The 21,088-nt window shown below is 43.9% G+C and overlaps 1 protein-coding gene and 2 long non-coding RNA genes across 9 annotated transcripts; 2 read left to right on the forward strand and 1 right to left on the reverse strand.

Moving 5' to 3' along the window:
* Positions 1-25: 25 nt before the first annotated feature.
* Positions 26-7,296, reverse strand: LOC103660967. 4 transcript variants are annotated; one of them, XR_005838452.1, is made up of 4 exons: positions 7,133-7,296; positions 6,832-6,894; positions 6,292-6,671; positions 26-209 (listed from the first exon to the last, which is right to left on the reverse strand). It is a non-coding gene; the product is annotated as an uncharacterized LOC103660967 (long non-coding RNA). The 4 variants fall into 4 exon arrangements; XR_005838451.1 differs by lacking the exon at positions 26-209 and adding an exon at positions 1,104-1,316; XR_005838454.1 differs by lacking the exon at positions 26-209 and adding an exon at positions 1,705-1,754.
* Positions 7,297-7,307: 11 nt separating this feature from the next.
* On the forward strand, positions 7,308-14,057 carry LOC121105782. Its single transcript, XR_005838455.1, has 3 exons — positions 7,308-7,827; positions 11,062-12,310; positions 13,327-14,057. It is a non-coding gene; the product is annotated as an uncharacterized LOC121105782 (long non-coding RNA).
* A 1,137-nt stretch (positions 14,058-15,194) lies between these two features.
* Positions 15,195-18,912, forward strand: GIMAP2 (GTPase, IMAP family member 2). 4 transcript variants are annotated; one of them, XM_040643812.1, is made up of 3 exons: positions 15,195-15,372; positions 16,789-16,824; positions 17,663-18,912. In XM_040643812.1, the coding sequence occupies exons 1-3, from the start codon at positions 15,210-15,212 to the stop codon at positions 18,646-18,648; spliced, it is 1,185 nt and encodes a 394-aa protein (XP_040499746.1). In that variant the 5' UTR covers positions 15,195-15,209; the 3' UTR covers positions 18,649-18,912. The 4 variants fall into 4 exon arrangements, with proteins under 4 accessions (XP_040499746.1, XP_008686850.2, XP_008686851.2 ...); XM_008688628.2 differs by having other exon boundaries at positions 15,255-15,471; XM_008688629.2 differs by having other exon boundaries at positions 15,290-15,570.
* The last annotated feature ends 2,176 nt before the right edge of the window (positions 18,913-21,088 follow it).

A 21,088-nucleotide genomic window follows, 5' to 3' on the forward strand; every position in this document is an offset into this window, starting at 1 on the left:
GGAGGGAAAAGAGTCTGCGCGCGGCGTATGAATAGATAGAGGACATGGCTTATAGTTTTCAGCCACATGGGATGAGAACGCCAGCTGCAGCACTGCCCTTGAAAGAGCAGCAGTCGGCCGTGGAGGGGGAGCAGGAAGTGAATGGGAACACCCGGGCCGGCCCCCCCTCAGTCAGAAGACGTGCCTTCCGCATTTTGTCTGTGGTTTTGCTGGTATGAACAGGAAAAACAACAACACCACTGTTGTTATTATTTTGACCTGCACGAGGACAACTAGATCTCAGAGGCTTAGAAAGAAGCAGCAGATCCTCCAGGAAATTTTGTGCGGGGGGATGATTTTTTACAGATCTCCCTTTTGTGCGAGTCCCTGCTTCCTACACACACCCCATGCCTTCACCATCGTGGCAGATGCCTGTCATCTCCTCTTCCCTCCTTAATTCCAACTTCCTTTAAGTATTTCCTCTCAGGACAAGGACTGGAACGGAAGCACAGTCGGGTGCTGAGTCGCCCGTCCTCAGCTTGGAGCTGCCCACCATCTCCACTGGGCCTCCAGCCACTGGTACTGTGGGCCTCGGGACTTGTCAGCTGCACAACAGTTGAGCCAACCCCTTAGAATAAATCATGTAGCCAATACTTTATAATAAATCTCTTCATGTATGTGCACACACACACACACACACACACGTCTGACAATTCCAAAATCTGAGTCGTATCTGAGTCTGGTTTGCTCACTCTGTGTCTCCAGACTGTGCTCCTTGCTTCTATACATGCCTGGGTGCTGACGTGCCAAGCTGGACGCAATCTATGGGATATTAGGAAGTGACATAAGTAGGGCTGTAGCACGAGGTTGTGCGTTCTTCTGTCTAGGAGTCGGGCTGTGTTCATGTTTGCTCTACCTGTAGGTGCAGAGTTTTCGGTTTCCTCCAGTACCCCTGCCTCATTTCACTGTTGTCTGTGGGTTTCCCTAAGAAGCCCTTTTTAAATAGAGTATATGCCGGGCCGTTCTTTCAGCTTTAATTCACTGTTTCTACACCGAAGCCCTGTCGATGTGGGGGCACGAATGGGTGGGGGAAGATGACCTTGAAATTAAATCTCCCTCTCTCAGTGGGTCTGTGATGGGCTGTGATCATCACAATTTATTTAGCTTTTCCTCCGCCGTCCCCACTTTGGGTGAATCAGGTGATCTGGTCACTTTCCACCTTTTCCTCCGCATTTGATTCTAGGCTCTCTTCTCTCGCCTCTGCTCTGGTCTTGACGGACAGCTTTCCTGACTTGACGCTTCATCCCACTTTTTTTCTCTGGAGCTGCTGTGAAGAGCTGGAATGAAAATGCTTCTCTGGGAAGGTGTTCTCTTAATAAGAAGATTTTGATAAGCATTTTGGAGGTTTAATGGAGATTTAGAGGTTTAAAATGTTCACTATTAACACTCTTTTCAATGTTTAGAGGAAATATACCCTAACACCATAAAAGACAAATAAATTGCATGTATAAAAAACTTAAGATGTATGTAAAATTATCATTATTTGTAAATGTTATGATTTTATATCTGGAAAAATCAAGAGGATAAACCAAGGGGCCCCTGGGTGGCTCAGTCAGTTAAGCATCCAACCCTTGATTTCGGGCCAAGTCATGATCACAGGGTCCTGGGACTGAGCCCTGCATCGGAATCCCTGCACATGCTGGAGTCCGCTTGAGATTTTCTCTCTTCCTCTCCCTCTGCCGCTCCCCCTGCTCACGCACACTCTCTGCTTCTCTCTAAAATGAATAACGAAATCTTTAAAAAAAAGAATAAACCGATAAGCTCCTATAAACAATAAGAGAACTTAACAAATTGATGAATGCAAAATTAAATAAAAACCATAAGAACTGACTAACATACAAACAATAGCCAATTAGGTGTGACTCCTTGATTTAAAAAATAACAACAAAAAGCAAAATGCCTAAGAATAGAATTGAGAATTGTGTAAACATTCTATAAAAAGGAAACTTCTGAGGCTATGGAGCAAACAGAACTCTCACGTGACATTTGGTGAGAAGGTAAATTGGTAGAACCCCTTTGGAAAAGTCTGTAGCACACAGGAAAGCTGAATATTACACATAGTCGATACTGAGATCTCCTCCCCGGAGGCACACACCCAGCACACATATGTGCCTCCTTTCCATGCAAGGGAACGCCTGTGATATTTATAGTGGTGGCACTCGGAATAGCAAAAAAACTGGAAACAATGGCAGTGCCCACTAAGGGGCCATGTCCACAATAGCCGAACTATGGAAAGAGCCCAGCTGTCCATCCACAGATGAATGGATAAAGAAGATGTGATATATATATATCTATATATATATATCACCTATCAAAAAACTGAAATCTTGCTATCTGCAATGTCATGGATGGAACTAGATGGTATAATGCTAAGTGAAGTAAGTCAATCAGAGAAAGACAATTACCATATGATCTCACTCATATGTGGAATGTAAGAAACAAAACAGAGGATCATAGGGGAATAGAGGAAAAAATAATAGAAGACAAAATTAGAGTGTTGTGGGAAACCATAAGACACTCTTAACCATAGGGGCGCCTGGGTGGCTCAGTCCTTAGGCAACAATTCTGGACTTCAAGCTATACTACAAAGCTGTAATCATCAAGGCAGTATGGTACTGGCACAAAAACAGACACATAGATCAGTGAAATAGAATAGAGACCCCAGAGATGGACCCTCAGCTCTATAGCCAACTAATCTTCAACAGAGCAGAAAAGAAGACAGTCTCTTCAACAAATGGTGTGGGGAAAATTGAAAAAAAGAGACTCTTAACCATAGGAAACAAAATGAGGGTTGCTGGACTCAAAATGGATGAAAGATCTAAATGTGAGACAGTCATCCAACAAAATCCTAGAGGAGAACACAGACAGTAACCGTCCTTGACCCTAATGAATCACTGACCTCTACCTCTGAAACTAAATATACATTGTATGTTAATTAATGAATTTAAATTAGAAAATTTTTTTAAAAGTAAAATAGCTGAAAAATGTTTTAAAAAGAAAATGCAAAAACAATATAGCCTACATTAATTGGATAAATTATACCCAAAATGAACTGTGGGGACTTCATCAAGATGTGTCATAATAGGGGCGCCTGGATGGCGCAGTCGTTAAGCTTCTCCCTTCGGCTTGGGGCATGATCCCAGCATTCTGGGATCGAGCCCCACATTAGGCTCTTCCGCTAGGAGCCTGCTTCTTCCTCTCCCACTCCCCCTGCTTGTGTTCCCTCTCTCACTGGCTGTCTCCGTCAAATAAATAAAATAAAATCTTTAAAAAAAAAGATGTATCATAATAATAATAAAAAAATAAAAAAGATAAAATGCTTCTATACAGCAAAGGAAACAGTCAACAAATCAAAAGACATCCGACAAAATGGGAGAAGATATTTGCAAATGACATATCAGATAAAGGTCTTATATCCAAAATCTATAAAGAACTTAGGAAACTCAACACCCAAAGAACAAAGAATCCAGTCAAGAAATGGGCAGAAGACATGAACAGACACTTCTCCAAGGAAGGCATGCAAATGGCCAACAGACACATGTAAAAATGCTCCACATCACTTGTCATCGGGGAAACACAAATCAAAACCGCAATGAGATACCACCTCACACCAGTCAGAATGGCTAAAATTAACAAGACAGGAAATGCCACATGTTGGCGAGGATGTGAAGAAAGGGGAGCCTTCTTACACTGTTGGTGGGAATGCAAACTGGTGCAGCCACTCTGGAAAACAGTACGGAGGTTCCTTAGGAAGTTGAAAATAGAGCTACCCTATGACCCAGCAATTGCACTACTGGGTATTTACCCCAAAGATACAAATGTAGTGCTCCGAAGGGGTACCTGCACCCCAATGTTTATAGCAGCCATGTCCACAATAGCCGAACTATGGAAAGAGCCCAGCTGTCCATCCACAGATGAATGGATAAAGAAGATGTGATATATATATATCTATATATATATATCACCTATCAAAAAACTGAAATCTTGCTATCTGCAATGTCATGGATGGAACTAGATGGTATAATGCTAAGTGAAGTAAGTCAATCAGAGAAAGACAATTACCATATGATCTCACTCATATGTGGAATGTAAGAAACAAAACAGAGGATCATAGGGGAATAGAGGAAAAAATAATAGAAGACAAAATTAGAGTGTTGTGGGAAACCATAAGACACTCTTAACCATAGGGGCGCCTGGGTGGCTCAGTCCTTAGGCGTCTACCTTTGGTTCGGGGCCTGGTCCCAGGATCCTGGATCGAGCCCCGCATCAGGCTCCTCCTCTGGGAGCCTACTTCTTCCTCTCCCACCCCTCCTGCTTGTGTTCCCTCTCTTGCTGGCTGTCTCTCTCTCTGTCAAATAAATAAATAAAATCTTTTTTTAAAAAGGAAAAAAAAAGAGACTCTTAACCATAGGAAACAAAATGAGGGTTGCTGGAGGGGAGTTTGGTGGGGGGATGGGGTAACTGGGTGATGGACGTTAAGGAGGGCACATGATGTAATGAGCGCTGAGTATTATATAAGACTAATGAATCACTGACCTCTACCTCTGAAACTAAATATACATTGTATGTTAATTAATGAATTTAAATTAGAAAATTTTTTTAAAAGTAAAATAGCTGAAAAATGTTTTAAAAAGAAAATGCAAAAACAATATAGCCTACATTAATTGGATAAATTATACCGATTATATATTCATTCATAAATTATAAAGTATACAAATATTTTAAATTAGGTTATAGTCACACAATAGAATACTAATAGCAGTGACAATGCACAACTTATTGCTACGTATTATAATATGGATAAATCTCAACCGAATGGTAAGCAGAAAAGAGAAACAAAAAACAAAAACAGAAAGCAGATACAAGAGAATGCACAGTACATAATTCCATTGATATAAAGTACAAGAATGGCTAAAATTGGTCTATGCTATGAAAAGTTCAGTTAGAGGTCATCCCTGGAGAGCATTAGGGGCACTTCTAGGATATTCTTTCTTTATGTGAGTGCTGGTTATACCTTATGTTACTATAGATCATAAAGGACCCATTATTGTTTTTAAATATTGGAGTATTCAAAAAATAATGACATCAAATTTCTCTCCCTTTTTCTGTGAAGCTTGAGATAATAAGACTAACTCAAGCTTCTCGTTTTCTTAATTCTCTGGAGGACAAACTATTATTCTAAGTAATATTTGCCATGAGACATTCTAAGGCCAGGAAGCAAAATGGTAAGCTAGAACCCTGCACTAAAATCAGCTGGATATGGGGTAGCTCAGTGATTCGGTGGGTTAAATGTCTGCCTTTGCCTCAGGTTATGATCCCAGGGTCCTGGGACCGGGTGCCACGGTGGGCTCCCCCGTCTCTTCTCTGCTCTTGCTCTCTCTTGGTATCTCTGTCTCTCTCTCTCCCAAATAAATAAATAAACAAACAAATAAATAAATAAATAAATAAAACCTTAAAAAAAAAGCTGGGTAATTATTTTGAAAATTCTAAAATGATAGTTCTTCCAAAAATAGATTTCAGAAGACCAGACTGGAGGTGTTCTGATTAGATAATTTCAGTAGAAAAGATCTGGAGCTCTTAGTGGAGCTCAAACCCAATAAGAACCAATGGTGCAAAAAAGCGTCACCAAAATGAAGTCCCTTTAACTCAGGCTTTATTACCCGAAGTCCAGGGTCTTTGAGTTGAACCAGCAACAGCTACAAACATATGACCAATTCCAGAGATTACCTTGGGGGGATATTGCCAATATGGAGTGTTCAGAGGGGTGTAGCAAAGAATAGGAAAGAAGAGCATAAACTAATTCGAGAGAAAATGATGAAGGAACTGAATAAAAGTTTCAAGACCAACGTGCTTGGCAATCACACAGATGGGAAGAAATTTGCTGTCTGTTCATCTGCAAATGCAGAAAACAAACAAATGGTAATTTAAGGTCACGTTTCCACAAAACAAAAGAAAACCTAACCAAGGTGCTCAAAAATAGAAGAGGGACCCGCCAGGGAGAGGCCACTGGAGTTGGAACAGAGAGCTTGTACCGCTGGGTGGTTTCAGGCACGAGCAGGAAGAGGTGTTTCTGTAGGAGAGCAAGGGGAACCACTGCTACTGGGCTTGACCCTCTCACTAGTTGATGATTCTGGCTTCGGTCTAAAGGCGCGTCATTATGCGGGACTTGAGAGCCAACTTTCTAAATCTCCCCGCTCTCCCCTCAAACACATCTCCTCTATGAATCTGCTCCTGTGCTTTGCTTTCACTCACCTGGGGTTTTATTAATTCGGACTGCAGAGAAGGGCTGGTTCAGCACACAGGAAATTGCTTAGGGCCCCACTGAGACGTGGTGGTGGGGCAGGGGTCCAGTCTGAACACAGCCAACAAGGGCGGGAAAGGAGGATGCCCCAAGGACTGGGAAGTTGGCGGCAGCCCCTCTGGGCGATCTGGACAGGCAGAGCCAAGGGTTGAAGAGTGAGGCATTGGGTGGAGAAAACTGTGCAGGAACGTCCCTCTTGTCAATCAGGGATTGCCTTTTCTGGTCTTCCAGTGGTATTTGCCAGTTTTGCTCCCATTTTCCCTGTTTGCCCCCTTTTGCGCTGTGTCATTTCATGAAAATCAAAAGGGATGTGGAAAGGGCAATTGCAATCCTTTAAGCAAGAATGGAAACAGAAACAAACACAGAGCAAAGACACAGTTATTTCCCTGACTTCCAGTAAGTGGTCGTCTCCCAGGAGCTTGCCTGACAGGACCAGCCCAAATGCTTATCACGGGTTGGTTGAGGGTGCCCCTGTGCCAGAGTCGCCTCACCTGCTCAGTATGCTTGTCCACAGCTCAGGTTCCCTTCACTCGAGCTCACACCTTGGGCTCAGGCTGGAAGGCAGAGGAAGGGCAGAAATACTTGTGCTCACTAAGTGGTCTCTTACTTGCTCACAAGAGAGTCAAAATTGCTCATTGTATGTTCTGCATGAAGCCCTGGTGTGGGTTTGAGACTGAGGAGAAATGCTTCCGCTTCACCCTCGCCACCCAGAGTGGGGTTCAGAGCGGTCTCCCGGGCCACCTCTCCTTGTCCCTGCTCACCCCCTTTAACCTGTTCCAAGCGACAACTCACATAGCAGTTGGGGCCATGGGCCCAGAACTCCAGCTCTGTCCTGTGAGGTGACCATGATATTATGTGACAAGGAGGCCAAAGGTGGAGGAGGGGAGGTAGGAAGTGATGGTGAGAAGACACAAGAAGCGTTGCCGCACCTACAGCTGAGTTTACAACAAACGGTCTTGTTCTTACCATTCAAGTCGTTTCTGGGAAATGGGCTGACATCGACTGCATACCACAGACTTCCTGGAGATGCCCAAGAACAAAACCCCCATCGTCGTGTTTAAGTAGAACACAGAAGACCGCTTGGCAATTCCCTGGGAGAAACTAAGCAAAACCAGGTTAGCCATACAAAGGTTGATTTTGCTTATTTTGCAAGAGGATTTGACGTTGCTTCTGCCTCTGGAAATCACCAGCCAAACTTAAACTCTTCCCCAGAACTGGTACCAGGGAACCAGCTGCCAATTCCCTACCATTGAAGAAAATTCTCACCTTAGCAGCCATCACTGTGAAGAGTACCCAGGCGCTGCTGTCTCACTGTACCAGCTGCCTTAGGACCACACCCCCACTCCGTGTTTGGTTTGAGTGCTCCGGGTTTGCAATCATTTTGGCGCGTGCACCAGAAACTTGTACGGAGTCCCACTTCTACGATTTGTTGGGTTTCCTTCTGGGATTTCTGAACTTCTGGCACTAATAAAGGGGTACACACTTAGGTGAGTGATGGAGAACATGTGTAAAGACAAGACGCTACATTGTAAAGGGGAGAGCGGGACATGGTAGGAGATGCTGAGCAGACCCAGCCATGAGCCAGGGCTTTTCCCCCACTGCGCATGCCCTCCCGCTGGCCGCCCTCCTGACACTGAGGCTGGGAGTAGGGCAGAGCTCAGGGCTCGGAAGGGCAAGGTCTGTTTGTGGTGCTGAGAAAGGGTCTGAGAATACTAGGAAGGGGCTGTGCACACCCAGCCTCCTTGACTATTTTGTGCCAAGACGTGGATAAAGCTGACTTAATTTACCCTTAGATGTCTCCCTCTCAACACTCCCCTGATGAACCTAGAAGTCAGAACCCCAGGACGAGCGGACCAGTGGGCTTTTACGAGTGTTGCCCTGACAGGGCTCGCTCTTCCAAACCTCCCAGTTTTGTCATTGTCCTCCCCCGATTTGGTCGCTACCCATGGTCTCCCATTAGGGATCACTAGGCACAGGTACGTGCCACTCTGTGGCTCTCTGAGAATCCGCTCAGCCCTGATGGAGGTTGGTGGCTGGGGCTCTCATGCCCACTGGGTAAGGCCAGAAGTAGCGGGCACCTCTAACGCTGTCGTAGGAAAAGGCCCACGATCACCTGCCACAACCCTTATTTTAACCCTAAAACATGTGAAGGGACGCTCAGAGCCCCTGTGAGTCCAGCCCATAGCCATTAAACAAACGCAGCTTAGTGCCTACAACTTGCACCTCCTGTCCCTCTAACACATGTTCTTTCCACTATGCTTGTGTATCAGTGAGAGGCACAAATGCCAAGGTGACAATGGGAAAGTCTGAGATAGGAAAACCAGTGTCTCTGTGCTGAGGAAGAGTCCTCTTGTCACTGCATGATCACAACCAGCACCATGGCGCCCCTCAGAGAAGGTGGGCCCTGATGTAGCGATGGGAAGGGGCAAAGCTGATTGTGGAGGGAAGCTAGAAAAAAAGTCCCATCGTGTTCATGCAATGGAACACAGATATGGGAGTTCATACACCGTCCTTTGTTAACATCTGTACAATTCCCGTCATCATGTGAGAATGTCTCATGGCCAGTGGGTCACACTTAGAGGAAAAGGGGACCCTGCAACCACCTCCCACCACCCTACCGGAATGGTCTGCCTGCATCCTGAAACTTCCTGTATCTCCTGGGAAGGAAATCATTGCGTCGTGTCCAGATTAAATTAACTTCTAAAGCAAATTCCTCCATAGAGGTGCTCAACTCAGAAAGAATAACACCTAAAAATAAATGTTAGGAATGAATGGGCGGGCCGCGGGGGCACTGGCCACCATGGTGTGTGGGGGGTATGTATTTTGGTTGTGGCAGGATCTGAGAAGCAGCTTGGGCAAAGTCTGGAGAGGCCTTTCCAGAAGAGCCCGTGCCTCTGTCTGCTGTTTGTGATCGTCAGGACCCGTCAGTTCTGGAATCTGTCAGGACTGCAAGCCACGATTTAGGGCCATGGTGGGATACTTCAGACGCTCTGGTATAGGGGGCTAAGGCACTAGGACCGCACTGCCAAAGGGACATTGCTCAAGAAAGAGAGAAATACAGTGAGGTGGGACAGAGAGGCGCAGACAAGAGTGGGTGACACAGGGTTTAGGGAGTAAGAGAGTTGAGAGAAGGGAGAGGAAAGAGGGAGGTTATGTAGACAGAAGGAATTTCCCTCTTGCCCTGGTTTCACATCCTTAATTTAATCTGTGGGTACAAGGTCAAGATTATGCAATCAGATTTACCATGTGTCTGTTGCTCAAGAAAACATCACCATTGCAGACCCTATCACCGTAGCTCAATAGCCACAGATCAGGGGAGCACGTTTTTGGCCATACGTGGTCACTGACGAATTCTGGGCAACTGAAATGTCGGTGGGGGTGGGGGTGGCATTCACTTTGGGGGCTAGGAGGGAGAGGTCAAGTTAGAAAGACACCGAATAGATCAGTGTCTACCATCTCAGTGGATAATATTCAGAACCAGGATCTGGTCGCAAATGAGACCTGCAGAGCTCATCTCTTCTACGATGCTGCCTATCTGAGAGCCCGGGGTCACAGCCTACCCCAAACGCACCCTCTGGCTGGTATCTGAGGATTTGAATCTTCAGCTCTGCTTGAATGACTTTGACCTTCTCAGTCTCTCCCTATGTGTTGTTTTGTTTGCCTATGCGTGATCCCAGGGAAAACCTTTCCTCCTTGGAGAGGAACGATAGCTCTAGGGTGGTGGGATGCAGACGTGTGTTTGGACAGAAGACGTTCAGTCCCTTCTGGTCACACCAGATGAGATGGGTCACTGCTCCCTTGGGGGACAGAGCTTGCCTCAGGAGCACCTTTGGGGTTTGTGGTTTTCTTTCACTAAACCACAAAAGTTATTTTTCAGTCTTGGCAAAAACACCCGGAAACCAGGTTCTTATCAAGATACAGTTGAACTCAGCAAAAACAAGAAGTAAACATGAAAGGCTTTCATGTAGAAATGGTTGGTGAGGAAATGAAGGAAGGCAGGGTCCAGAGCACAGGGGAAGGTGTCAGGAGGTGGATGGGGGCCAAGACTCCGAGTGCTCACCTCCGTGGTCAGGGCCAGGGCTCCTCTTCAGCTCTTGTTGACCACAATTGTTCTGTTTCCGTACACTAAGGGGGAAGGGGTAGGGAGCAGAGGAAGTGAAGCAGGGCCCCAGTAAGATTACTCAAAAGCAGGTAATGTCAAGCACGATGAGGGACAGGGCTTTGGAATCCATCCTTCAGTTTCTCTTCCATGTCAGGCTTGCCTAAGAAAGGCAGTCATGATGGGGGAAGGGTAGTGGTGGTAAACAATCTTGTTTTCTTTTAAAAGATAGAACCAGAATTCCTCTGGAGGTGAAGAATCTGTTCGGAGGAACAACATGGCTGTGAGGTTTGGAAAGAAGAGGGGAGCCCAAAAGCTGATGTAGCTAGAACAGCTGGAACTCGGGTAATGGGGCAGTTAGAGAGTGAGGAGCTACTCTGTTTCAGAAATGGGTAAGATCACTATGAAGCAATGTAAAATCCTAACGCAGCAATTAACAAATAGAATCCAGCAATACCTTACCTGCTAGGCAAAGAAGGATCAATATCAGGAAATACTTTTGTATAAGTTAATGTATTATGTATTATTATATATATATAATGTATTATAATCTGATAATCCCTTTTGCTATTGAAACGTAAGTTGTTAAAATTCAACGTCTCATAATCGGTTATTTTTTCAGGATGGTAACATTTTCCATCTGAACCTCCAAGCATCTTGTTCAAAGAGAATCAGTGAAGTATTGCCACAGAAGTTAGGAAGAGCATAAGGAGGCCTTCTGTCCTTGTGATTATTTGACATTCTTCTAGAGACTAGCCACGACACAAGTGAACGAAATTGGAAGTTGAAAAGAAAGAAGCCAAGAAGAAGAGGAAATGTGATCATTGGGGCCCCATAAAGAACTTCCACAAACCAATTTCAAAATGATTAACAAGAGAATTTAAACATGGGCAACAAATATATAAGACAGGTGTATCGATAAAGAAAAAGACAGTTCCTATTCATATGAAAAATATTCATTCACACTCATGTCGAGGAATGTGTATGAAAGTCACTAAGATATGATTTTTCTCAGTTCAGATTGGCAGATAAAATCATGAGCAGGGATATGCGGAAACTAATACAATGCTGGTATAATGTAATTTGGTTAACATTTTATAGTGAGCAATCCAGTAATACCTATCAAAATTACAAATACGTGTACCAATTGTGTAGCAATGCTACTTCTAGGAATCTCTTCAGGTGACCCAACTTTCTCTTGCTGTACCACATACCACTCCACAACTCAGCGGCATAAAGCAACAATTCTATTACATTCGTGATTTCATGTGCTAGGAATTCAGGCAGAGACGGAGGGTATGAGTTGTCTCTCCTCCATGCAGACTGGGGCTTCAGTTGGGGTGGCTGGAATGGCTACAGGTAGGTGGGACGCAGCTAGATGAGAGCCCCATGGCTGTGGCTTCCTGGTTGTGAAGTGTGTTCCTAGATTGTTCTCCATGTTGCACCTGCTGGGGCTGGAGCATCCAAGATGGCTTCTCCACTCCTTCCCCAAGGTGACGGCACTCTTCTCCTGGTTGTTTTGATTACCAGTTCCTCACAGTGAAGTAAAGTCAGGAATTTTAAGGGAGTATTGGTCGGCTTTAATCCCTGAGAGAGTAGGGAGGTTGAGGAGCAATCACCGTGGCTGTTCAGAGGGGTTGAGATGGTGTGGGGGTGAACCGGTGGAGGAGAGAGTGGAATGAGTCATGCCTGAGGCTTGTCCGTGTTCCATTTCAAGGAACTGGGAACTGTCTTCACATCATGGTACTTGATGCTCCGGAAGGGGATGACTGTGATCCATCCTCTGAGATGGTAGACAAAGCAATGGAATAAGACTCAAAATGGACGTCTCCTGTGCTCCCTGACTTGCCCTTGGTGACGTGACACTGCTGGTAATTGCATCATTTAGTGGAATGCTTCTGTTGATGTCTTCTGCGTGGAGTTATTCTGGAAAATGTATTGTAAACCCTAAGGAGTGATTGTGGAAGCAACTGAAACATCAGCATCCTTCCTGTTCTCCGGGTGTTGAACACAATGGGCAGCTAGGAGCAGGATCCCATGATCCCCAGGGGCAGGGCATAGGTTAGCAGCTATAGAATATAGCTCCCCCCTTCCTGTGCCTGGGGATTGCTCGCCCAAACATCCCCCTCCTCCCTTATCCCATGACTGCCTCCATACGTGCCGGCGTGTAAGGGACGATGCAAGCCTGCTTTAGGGCTTCAGGAGAGCTGCCATCCCTTTGTACTCCTTTCCCACGCTTGAGGCACTTGCCCTTACTTTTCTGTTAAAAAAGAAAATAAAAGCTACGTGCAGAATTTAGCTGCTCTCTCCCTTGAGGAGGCAGCCCTGCACAGCCGCTCGGATAAGTTTCTGAGAACTTAATTTCAGTGTGTGACGACACTTTTGTAGGACTTCAAATTTATTTTAAATTTTTTAATTTAAAAGTTTAGTTATTATTTTTTACAGTTATACAATGAGATTGGCCCTTTTCGCAACAACAGGCGTCAATTCAAACCAATTCCTTGGCAGCAACTCCTGTGCTTTGTTAAGCTAACAGTTCTATACACTTTTTTTTTTTTTTTTTTTTTTAAAGATTTTCTTTATTCGACAGAGATAGAGACAGCCAGGGAGAGAGGGAACACAAGCAGGGGGAGTGGGAGAGGAAGAAGCAGGCTTATAGTGGAGGAGCCTGTTGTGGGGCTCGATCCCAGAACACCGGGATCACGCACTGAGCCGAAGGCAGACGCTTAACCGCTGTGCCACCCAGGCGCCCCTACACACTTTTCAATGGACAAGTCACTAAATCTAACCTCTCTCAAAAGATCCAACTTGGTTTTTTGTTTCTGTGTCAAGTTTATCTGTTGTGTTGTGTCTCTCCTTTGTTTTAGTTTGCATTTATCTCTTCCAGGAAACTCTGGAAGTGAGCAACAAACTTCAGGCGTGGATTGGTCGACACACTACCCCAGCCTTTGCTAGTTCACGTCGGACACTCTCACTGCTTCAGATCTGCCGTCTCAACAACTTTCAAGTGTACGTTCCAGAATTATAACTACAGTCGCCATGCGGTGTGTTAGATCCCAGAACTTAGTCACCTTACGATTGCAGGCTTTCACCTTTTGGCCAACATCCCCTCATCTCCCCAAATCCCTAGCCCCCGGTAATCACCATTACAACTCCCTGTTCCTATGAGTTCGACTTCTTTTTAGATTCCACATATAAGTGCGATTGTATGGTATTTGTCTTTCTCTGTCTGATTTATTTAACTTAACATAATGACCTGAGGTTTCTCCATATTGTGGCAAATGGCAGGATTTCCATCTTTCTCATGTCTGAACAATACGGCATTGTATACACCTACCACATCCTCGTTATCCACTCATCCACTGACAAACATAGACTGTTTCCATAACTTGGCTTTTGAGAATAATGCTGCAATGAACATGGGAGTGCAGGTATCTCCTCAAGGTACTGATTTTGTTTCCTTTGGGTATAAACCCCAAAGAGGGATTGCTGGATCGTATGGTAGTTCTATTTCAATTTCTGAAGGAACTTCCATCTGTCTTCCATAATCGCTGTACCAGTTTGCATTCCCACCAACAGTGTACGAGGGTTTCCCTTCTCTCCACATCCTCGCCAACACTTGTTATTGCTTGTGTTTTTGGTCATAGTCATCTGACAGGTGTGAGGTGACAGCCTATTGTAGTCTTGATTTGCATCTCCCTGGTACTTAGTGATGCTGAGCACCTGTTCATGTACCTGTTGGCTATTCGTCCGTCTCCTTTGGAAAAAATATCTATTCGTGTCCTTTGCCCATTTTTAAATTGGGTTCCTCGTCAGGATACTTATATGAGCCAATAGCTGTCTTTTGTTAAACCCAAAGTGCTTTTTTGGGTTCAGAAAAGCAATGTCTTAAGTTTTTATTATTTAAAAAATTTTATCTCTAGCTGATTTCCTGAATTTTATCTATGATTTAGAAAAGTAATGGGCTTTGGGTGATGTATGTTGCACTGTGTTTGTTTTACCTATAAAACAATAGGAAATAGGTCCCTGTTAGTGGTTTGACACAGAATGGTGTATTTTTAGGAAGAGATTACTGATATGAAGCAGGAGTTGCCCATATTGTCTTGTTCTTTAAGTATACCTAAGGAACTGTCAGGGAAGGAGCTGGAAGAACACAAAACAAACTGATAATAGTTTGTAACAGGGTAGTGATGTTCACCCAAGTCGCATGGCTCCACTGCCTTTCCCAGCCTCCCTAAGACCGAGCACAGAGCCGGGGATGACTCTTCATCAGTGCGTTGGGAGGGAAAGCCACACGTGGTCACTAGGAATCTGGGATGAAGGCAATGTAAACTCCATATTCCCCCTCCCCCTGCTGTGATGACTGTCATATAAAGAAGCAGAAAGAGCATTTGAACGGTTTTGACTTGAACTCTCTCGGTTGTTCTTCTGGAATGTGGACACTCCCGATTATTACTGGGGACATTACTAGATCATTGGTCTCCAGAGGCGTGTTCCCTGAAATGACAGAGCTGGAAGGCAGGGGGGCCATGCGAGCCATGAGGGAGTTATTTCAAAATGCTTTCAGGGTTAATGACTGCTAACTCCCAGTCTGACTCAAGAAATGGGTTTCTCACAGGTTCCCCTTTCTACATCCTTTTCCCTCTGCTCAGCACCCCATTAGAGGTGTCCCCCAACCCCCAGACCCATGCTCTTGTCCTCCCCCAACGATACTTGCCTTTAGAACAGTCACTGCACCCCTGAGAATGAGGCTTAACTCCTGGGCTGGCTATGCATTTGGGCAAACTTGTGACCCGGAGGACACGGCCCGGGGCAGGAAGAGATCAAATCTACCAGCTACCCCACGTGACTGCCTTTCTTCCCTGTCCAGCTGAAATCCTTCCAACACGGCTTTTCCACTACTGGCAAGACAACGTGCTCCACACCATAGCAAGTAACTGCGGATTGAATTTTCCCATTTTAACACAGGCACATGGTGGGGCTCTTTTGCAGCAGGGAAGGTCTGCAGACATTAAGGAGAGGAAGAACACAGGTTGGGCTTTTGTTTTATTTTCTCTTTCTGTTTGAGCTGAGCTGGCAAGTCACAGGTTTGGTCGGGGAGTCATCTGGGTTTCTTTGGACAGTAAATCAGGTAAGCCCACATTCATGAGAAGTGCCACAGTGTCGATTTCTAATTCCCAGGCTATGCTTGAAAAACAGATATTTTTTTAAGAACAAATTTTCCCTGTTTTAAGGGGAACGATTTAGAGTGGCTGCCTCTGGCTGGAGTACAGCCCGTTTACAGGACTGTGAACGTTGTATAGTTCAGTTATCACGTTACTGGCAAAGAGAGCTTCTTAGCACGAAGCCAATAAAGGTGCTAACTGGGCAGAATGTGGGCATTCACGTGTGCTCGTGAGTCTTCTGTGCCTTTTCACGTTGGAGTACCCCGCCAGACTGAAGCAAGAGACAAAAATCATCTGATGAAAACGAACCGATGCTTCTCACTGCACAGGGAAAAGGGAATGGGTCCCAGGGCTTCTTCAAGCTGGCTGTTGAGGAATGAGGAAAATTCAAGTAATTGATGGATTGAATGAAATGTAGTTCAGGCTTCAAGGACAGTGTACTTAATTCACTGAGTCTCTCACAAGAATTCCAAATGAAGGGGGAGATTTGGAGAGAGGGGAGAGGGCAGGAGAGGAGGGAGCAAGGCGAGGAAAGGAGGGGAGAAGCCAAGAGAAGACTGAACCTTGGATTGTGGAAGGCAGACCCAGAAAGGAAGGGGAGACAAGGAATTGGTGAGGCCAAGGAGAGCAAGAGAGAGACTGGGAGGTTACAGGAGGAGGGAATAAGGAGATAGAGAAGAGGTGAACATGGCGACCAGGAGCAGGTGGGGCTTACAAATGAAACGTACATCTTCTCTACTCACTAACTTACTGGGTGACTCTGGGCAAATGTCTATGTCTCTGTAAGACAGAGTAATTCTTTCCCCCATCAGTTAAGTGGAAACAAACAAGGCGTGGGTGTGACACCGTTCTAGGAATACAAGGGTATTGCATGATTCAGAACTAAAAACATTACATTATATATGTATGTATATATATGTACACATATATATATATCAATTTTATGTTATATAATATTATATATGTATATATATATGTGTGTGTGTGTGTATATAAATATATATATATATATATATATATACTCTGAAATTACGGAGCTTGATAGGAAAGATAAGCAGGGGGGCCACAGAAGCCATGATAAGTTATTTCAAAATCCTTTATGGGGAAATAACTGTTAAGTCCCATGTGGCTCAGGAATATGTAGATTATATATATAATTGGTCTCTGGTCTCTCTGTGCCTCAGGAATAGCAATGGACCAACACGAATGCAGTCAGTCTGGTAAGTGACTTCTTGTGTGTGTGATTATTTAACCATATTGTGTGCCATTTTATATAAAAATCCTGCTACTCTCCCCAAGCAAAATATAAGCTATGAGATGTTTCTTCATTAGAGAGAAGAATTTTGCTCTGCTTATTCCAGTATTTCCCCAGTCCAGCCTTTTCACTGGTGGTCAAGACCACACCCCAACCCAGCAAGGTCAGAGGAGCCATCTCTGGCCTTAGAACAGAGTCAAGTTACTTAATCCACCTGGGGATGAAACCCACAGTTGTGGCTACACATCTCTGATCTTCAGAAAATTTGTCTTTTAGACAGTCAGAACTGGGTGATTCAGGCAAGCCTTGCATGAGAAGATATGTTTCTAAATCCATATCGTCCCCCAAGTATGGTTTGCTAGGACCCAATATGGCAGCATCCTGTAGCTGAAGAGAAACTGAGATTTTATAAACATTTATTTATTGATTTCAGAGAGAGAGAGAGAGCACACGTGCAAGGGAGTAGGGTGAGGAGCAGAGGGAGAGGGAGAGAGAGAATCCTTGAGCAGACTCCCCACTGAGCACAGAACCCTATGCGGGGCTCCATTCCAGGACCCCAAGATCATGACATGAGCCAAAATCTAGAGCTGGCCTCTCAAACAGCTGAGCCACTCAGGCGCCGGGAGAAATTGAGTTGTTTTAAAAATCACTGTTGATTTGATTAATAATGGAGTTAGCTTCTAGTTTAAAACCAATATATTGGGAGACTGTCTTTGCTCATAATGTGGGAATATCTCTTGTTGTTAAAAATATTCCACTGGTATAAGCAGTATAGTCATAACACAGGAAACTTGCTCTTACAGGACCATATATGAAGAACCAACGCGCCAGAGGATCAGAGCTGAGAATCATTCTGGTGGGCAAAACAGGAACCGGCAAAAGTGCCACCGGGAACAGCATCCTTGGGAAGAAAGCATTTGGGTCACAGCTGACTGCCCAGCCCTTTACTAAGACTTGCAGTGAAAGTCAGGGAAGCTGGGGAGAGAGAGAGATAGTCATTATTGACACACCGGATATGTTTTCTGGGGAGGACCATTCCGATTCCCTGTGCAAAAAGGTGCAGAGATGCTACTTACTCTCTGCCCCAGGACCCCATGTGCTGCTCCTGGTGACCCAGCTGGGCCGATTCACCACCCAGGACGAGCAGGCTGTGCAGAGGATGAAGGAGATCTTTGGTGAAGGTGCCATGAGTCACACAATTGTCCTCTTCACCCACAAGGAAGACCTCGAGGGAGAATCCTTGACGGGTTACATCCAGGACACAGATAACACAGCCCTATCCAAGCTGGTGGCAGCATGCGGCAGGCGAGTGTGTGCCTTTGACAACCGTGCTACAGGGAGCAACCGGGATGGCCAAGTGAAGGAGCTAATGGACTTGATGGAAGACCTGGTGTTGGAGAGAAGCGGTGACCACTACACCAATGGGCTTTACAGCCTAGTAACAGCGTCAGAGTGTGGACCTGTGTGCGAAGAGGAAAGTTTCAAGGATTTCAAAAGAGCTCTTAGGAAGTACATGGAAAATCAGAGACGTTACTCCACCAGGGCCAAAGCCAATTACCTGAAACAAGCCCTAATCAAAACACCAGTCTTTATTTCACTTTTTATTCAGTTGTTTGTCAAATTGCTAATTCTATTATTTTGTGTATTGTATAGAATGTGCGTCTCGTTTTCCTGCTTTCTTTTTAGTGTATGTTGTTTGTTCTGTAGCTTACTGTTAATGATAGCTAAAATACTGATGATAATTTTGAGAAAGATCACTGGGCGACAAGGCAAGACTCTTAGATTATAGTTACAGGTAAGTGATTTTTATTCACGGCCAGATACTGGGTGAATCCAAGTGCCTCGCCTGGAAAACGCAGTGCCTGACACCAGTAAATGTTAGTGATTCTGTGAAGGGTTTAAATCTTAACATCACTCTCTTAAAGAACCATATTATTTTATTTATTTATTTTTTTAAAGATTTTATTTATTTATTTATATGACAGAGAGAGACAGCCAGCAAGAGAGGGAACACAAGCAGGGGAGTGGGAGAGGAAGAAGCAGGCTCCCAGCGAAGGAGCCTGATGTGGGGCTGGATCCCAGAACGCCGGGAATCAAGCCCTGAGCCAAAGGCAGACCCTTAACGACTGTGCCACCCAGGAGCCCCTGAACCATATTATTTTAAAAGTTACTGACTGTTTTGAAATATATCACGAAAAACTTTTGAAAGCTGTAAACATAAAATTCCTCTCATTTGCAAATCTCTAAAGCCAGTTTTATGTTCCTGGAAACGCCTTTTCTTCTTTATGATACTGCTATTTCTACTGAATATAATAGAAACAACAATAAAATTTCTACTCAGTATACTAACACAGCAATAATAAATAAGCCGTGAAGTTCCTGAGAGCCCATGCCTTTAATTCTGTTCTGTCGTTTTATCTTCAGAAGTTGGTAAGTGAACGCATGGTTCATTTACTCTAGAATGGGATGAATCCATGTGAAGCAACCACACACAGACACACTCACACATCAGTCGTCTGTTTCATGTGCATCAGATTTGCTTAATATTGAAACGGGCTTGGCCAGATTTTATCTCTGGCCCCAGTCCTGTTTAGTATTAAAACACACACAGAGGCTCACCCTTCACGCAAGGTGGGAATTGTGCAGCATTGTCTTGTTCGATTCAGATAGATGTGGAATTTATTAAGATAAACAGAATCTTCGTGATTGATGAGCTCACTAGAAAATCAGGAAGACTCCAAGGGTGAAGCAAACAATACATATAAAAAGAATGTGGGGCTAAAACGAGTTGAGAGCCATCAGGAAGGTGCAAACATAGAAGGCAGGGTTGACCGACAGACAAATGCCACTATCAATCCTGAGATCAAGAAAGTCAGCCTTGGGTTGTTGGTGAAGTGGAAGAGATGATTGTGAGGCTTCCGGATTATGTCAGTGAACCCTCAGGGAGCTATTATTACAAATTCATTTTTTAATTGAATACTTAAATTTCATATTTAAAATACATATATTTTCATATTTCTCTTGTATTTTACATTTCTGGAAAACTTTGTTCTTTCCTGCTCATCCAAGTGTTTTTTTTTTTTTCTATCTAACATTGCTCTGCATTTCCATTATACAAGCCCTAGTGGGACAAATTCTCTCTGGTTTGCACTGTCTTCAAATGTATTTTTTTTAAATCTTCATTCTTGAGGGATACTTTTACTGAATAATGAATTCTCGGCTGATCTTTCCTTTTTCTTCAGCACTTTAAACGTATTCCAACGTTTTCTGGCTTACATTGTTTCTGATAAGAAAGCAGCTGTCTTTCTTATATTGGTCCCCTATGTATATGGTCTTTTCCCCTCCTGTGGCTGATTTAAAAGTTTTCATTTTCTTTGGTTTTCGGTATTTTGACTCTGAAGTGCCTGGTTTGTTTCTCTTTGTATTTCCTACTTAGCATTGATTAAGATTTTTGGATTTAAGCGTTCAAGTTTTTCATCAAATTTTTAAAATTTTGGTCATTACGTTCTCAATTTGTTTTCATTCTACCTAGTTCAGTCTTATCTTCCCCTTCCTGGATTCTAATTGTGTTAGACTGCTTGATACTATTCCACTGCTCGCTAGTGCCATATTCATTTGTTTTTCAATATTTTTTTCTTTTTTGTGCTTCAGTCTCAATAATGTCTCTTAACCTGTCTTCAAGTTTATAGATCCCTTCTTCAATGTCCCATATGCTTGTAGGTCCATCCACCTAAGTTGTTCTTTTTTTAAAAATCTGATATTTTATTTTCTAGTTCTTTTTACATTTTATGTTTCTCTTCTGAAATTCTTAATCCATTATATTTCTTTTCTATAAATCTTTAGCACATTTATAATTGTTATTTTAAAGTCCTTAACCGAGGGGCCTTGGGTGGTTCAGGTTGTTAAGTGTCTGCCTTCGAATCAGGTCACGATCCCGGGGTCCTGGTATTGAGCCCCTTTTGGCTCCTCGCTCAGCAGGGAGCCGCTTTTCCCTCTCCCTCTGCCCCTTCCCCCCCACTCCTGCTCTCTCCCTCTCTCAAATAAATAAATAAAATCTTCTTTAGAAAAAAATCCATACCATAATTCCAATGAATGAGTCATCTGTGGTTCTGTTTCTACCAACTGTTTAATCTTCTGATTATGAGTCCTAAATTCTTGATGCTTCATGTTTCATGTCAATTTGTATTATATTCCAGATAAGTTTGTTTACCCTGATTTTGTTTATTTCC

Source organism: Ursus maritimus, unplaced genomic scaffold, assembly GCF_017311325.1.
Source record: "Ursus maritimus isolate PB19 unplaced genomic scaffold, ASM1731132v1 scaffold_3, whole genome shotgun sequence".
NCBI classification, from domain to species: Eukaryota; Metazoa; Chordata; class Mammalia; order Carnivora; family Ursidae; genus Ursus; species Ursus maritimus.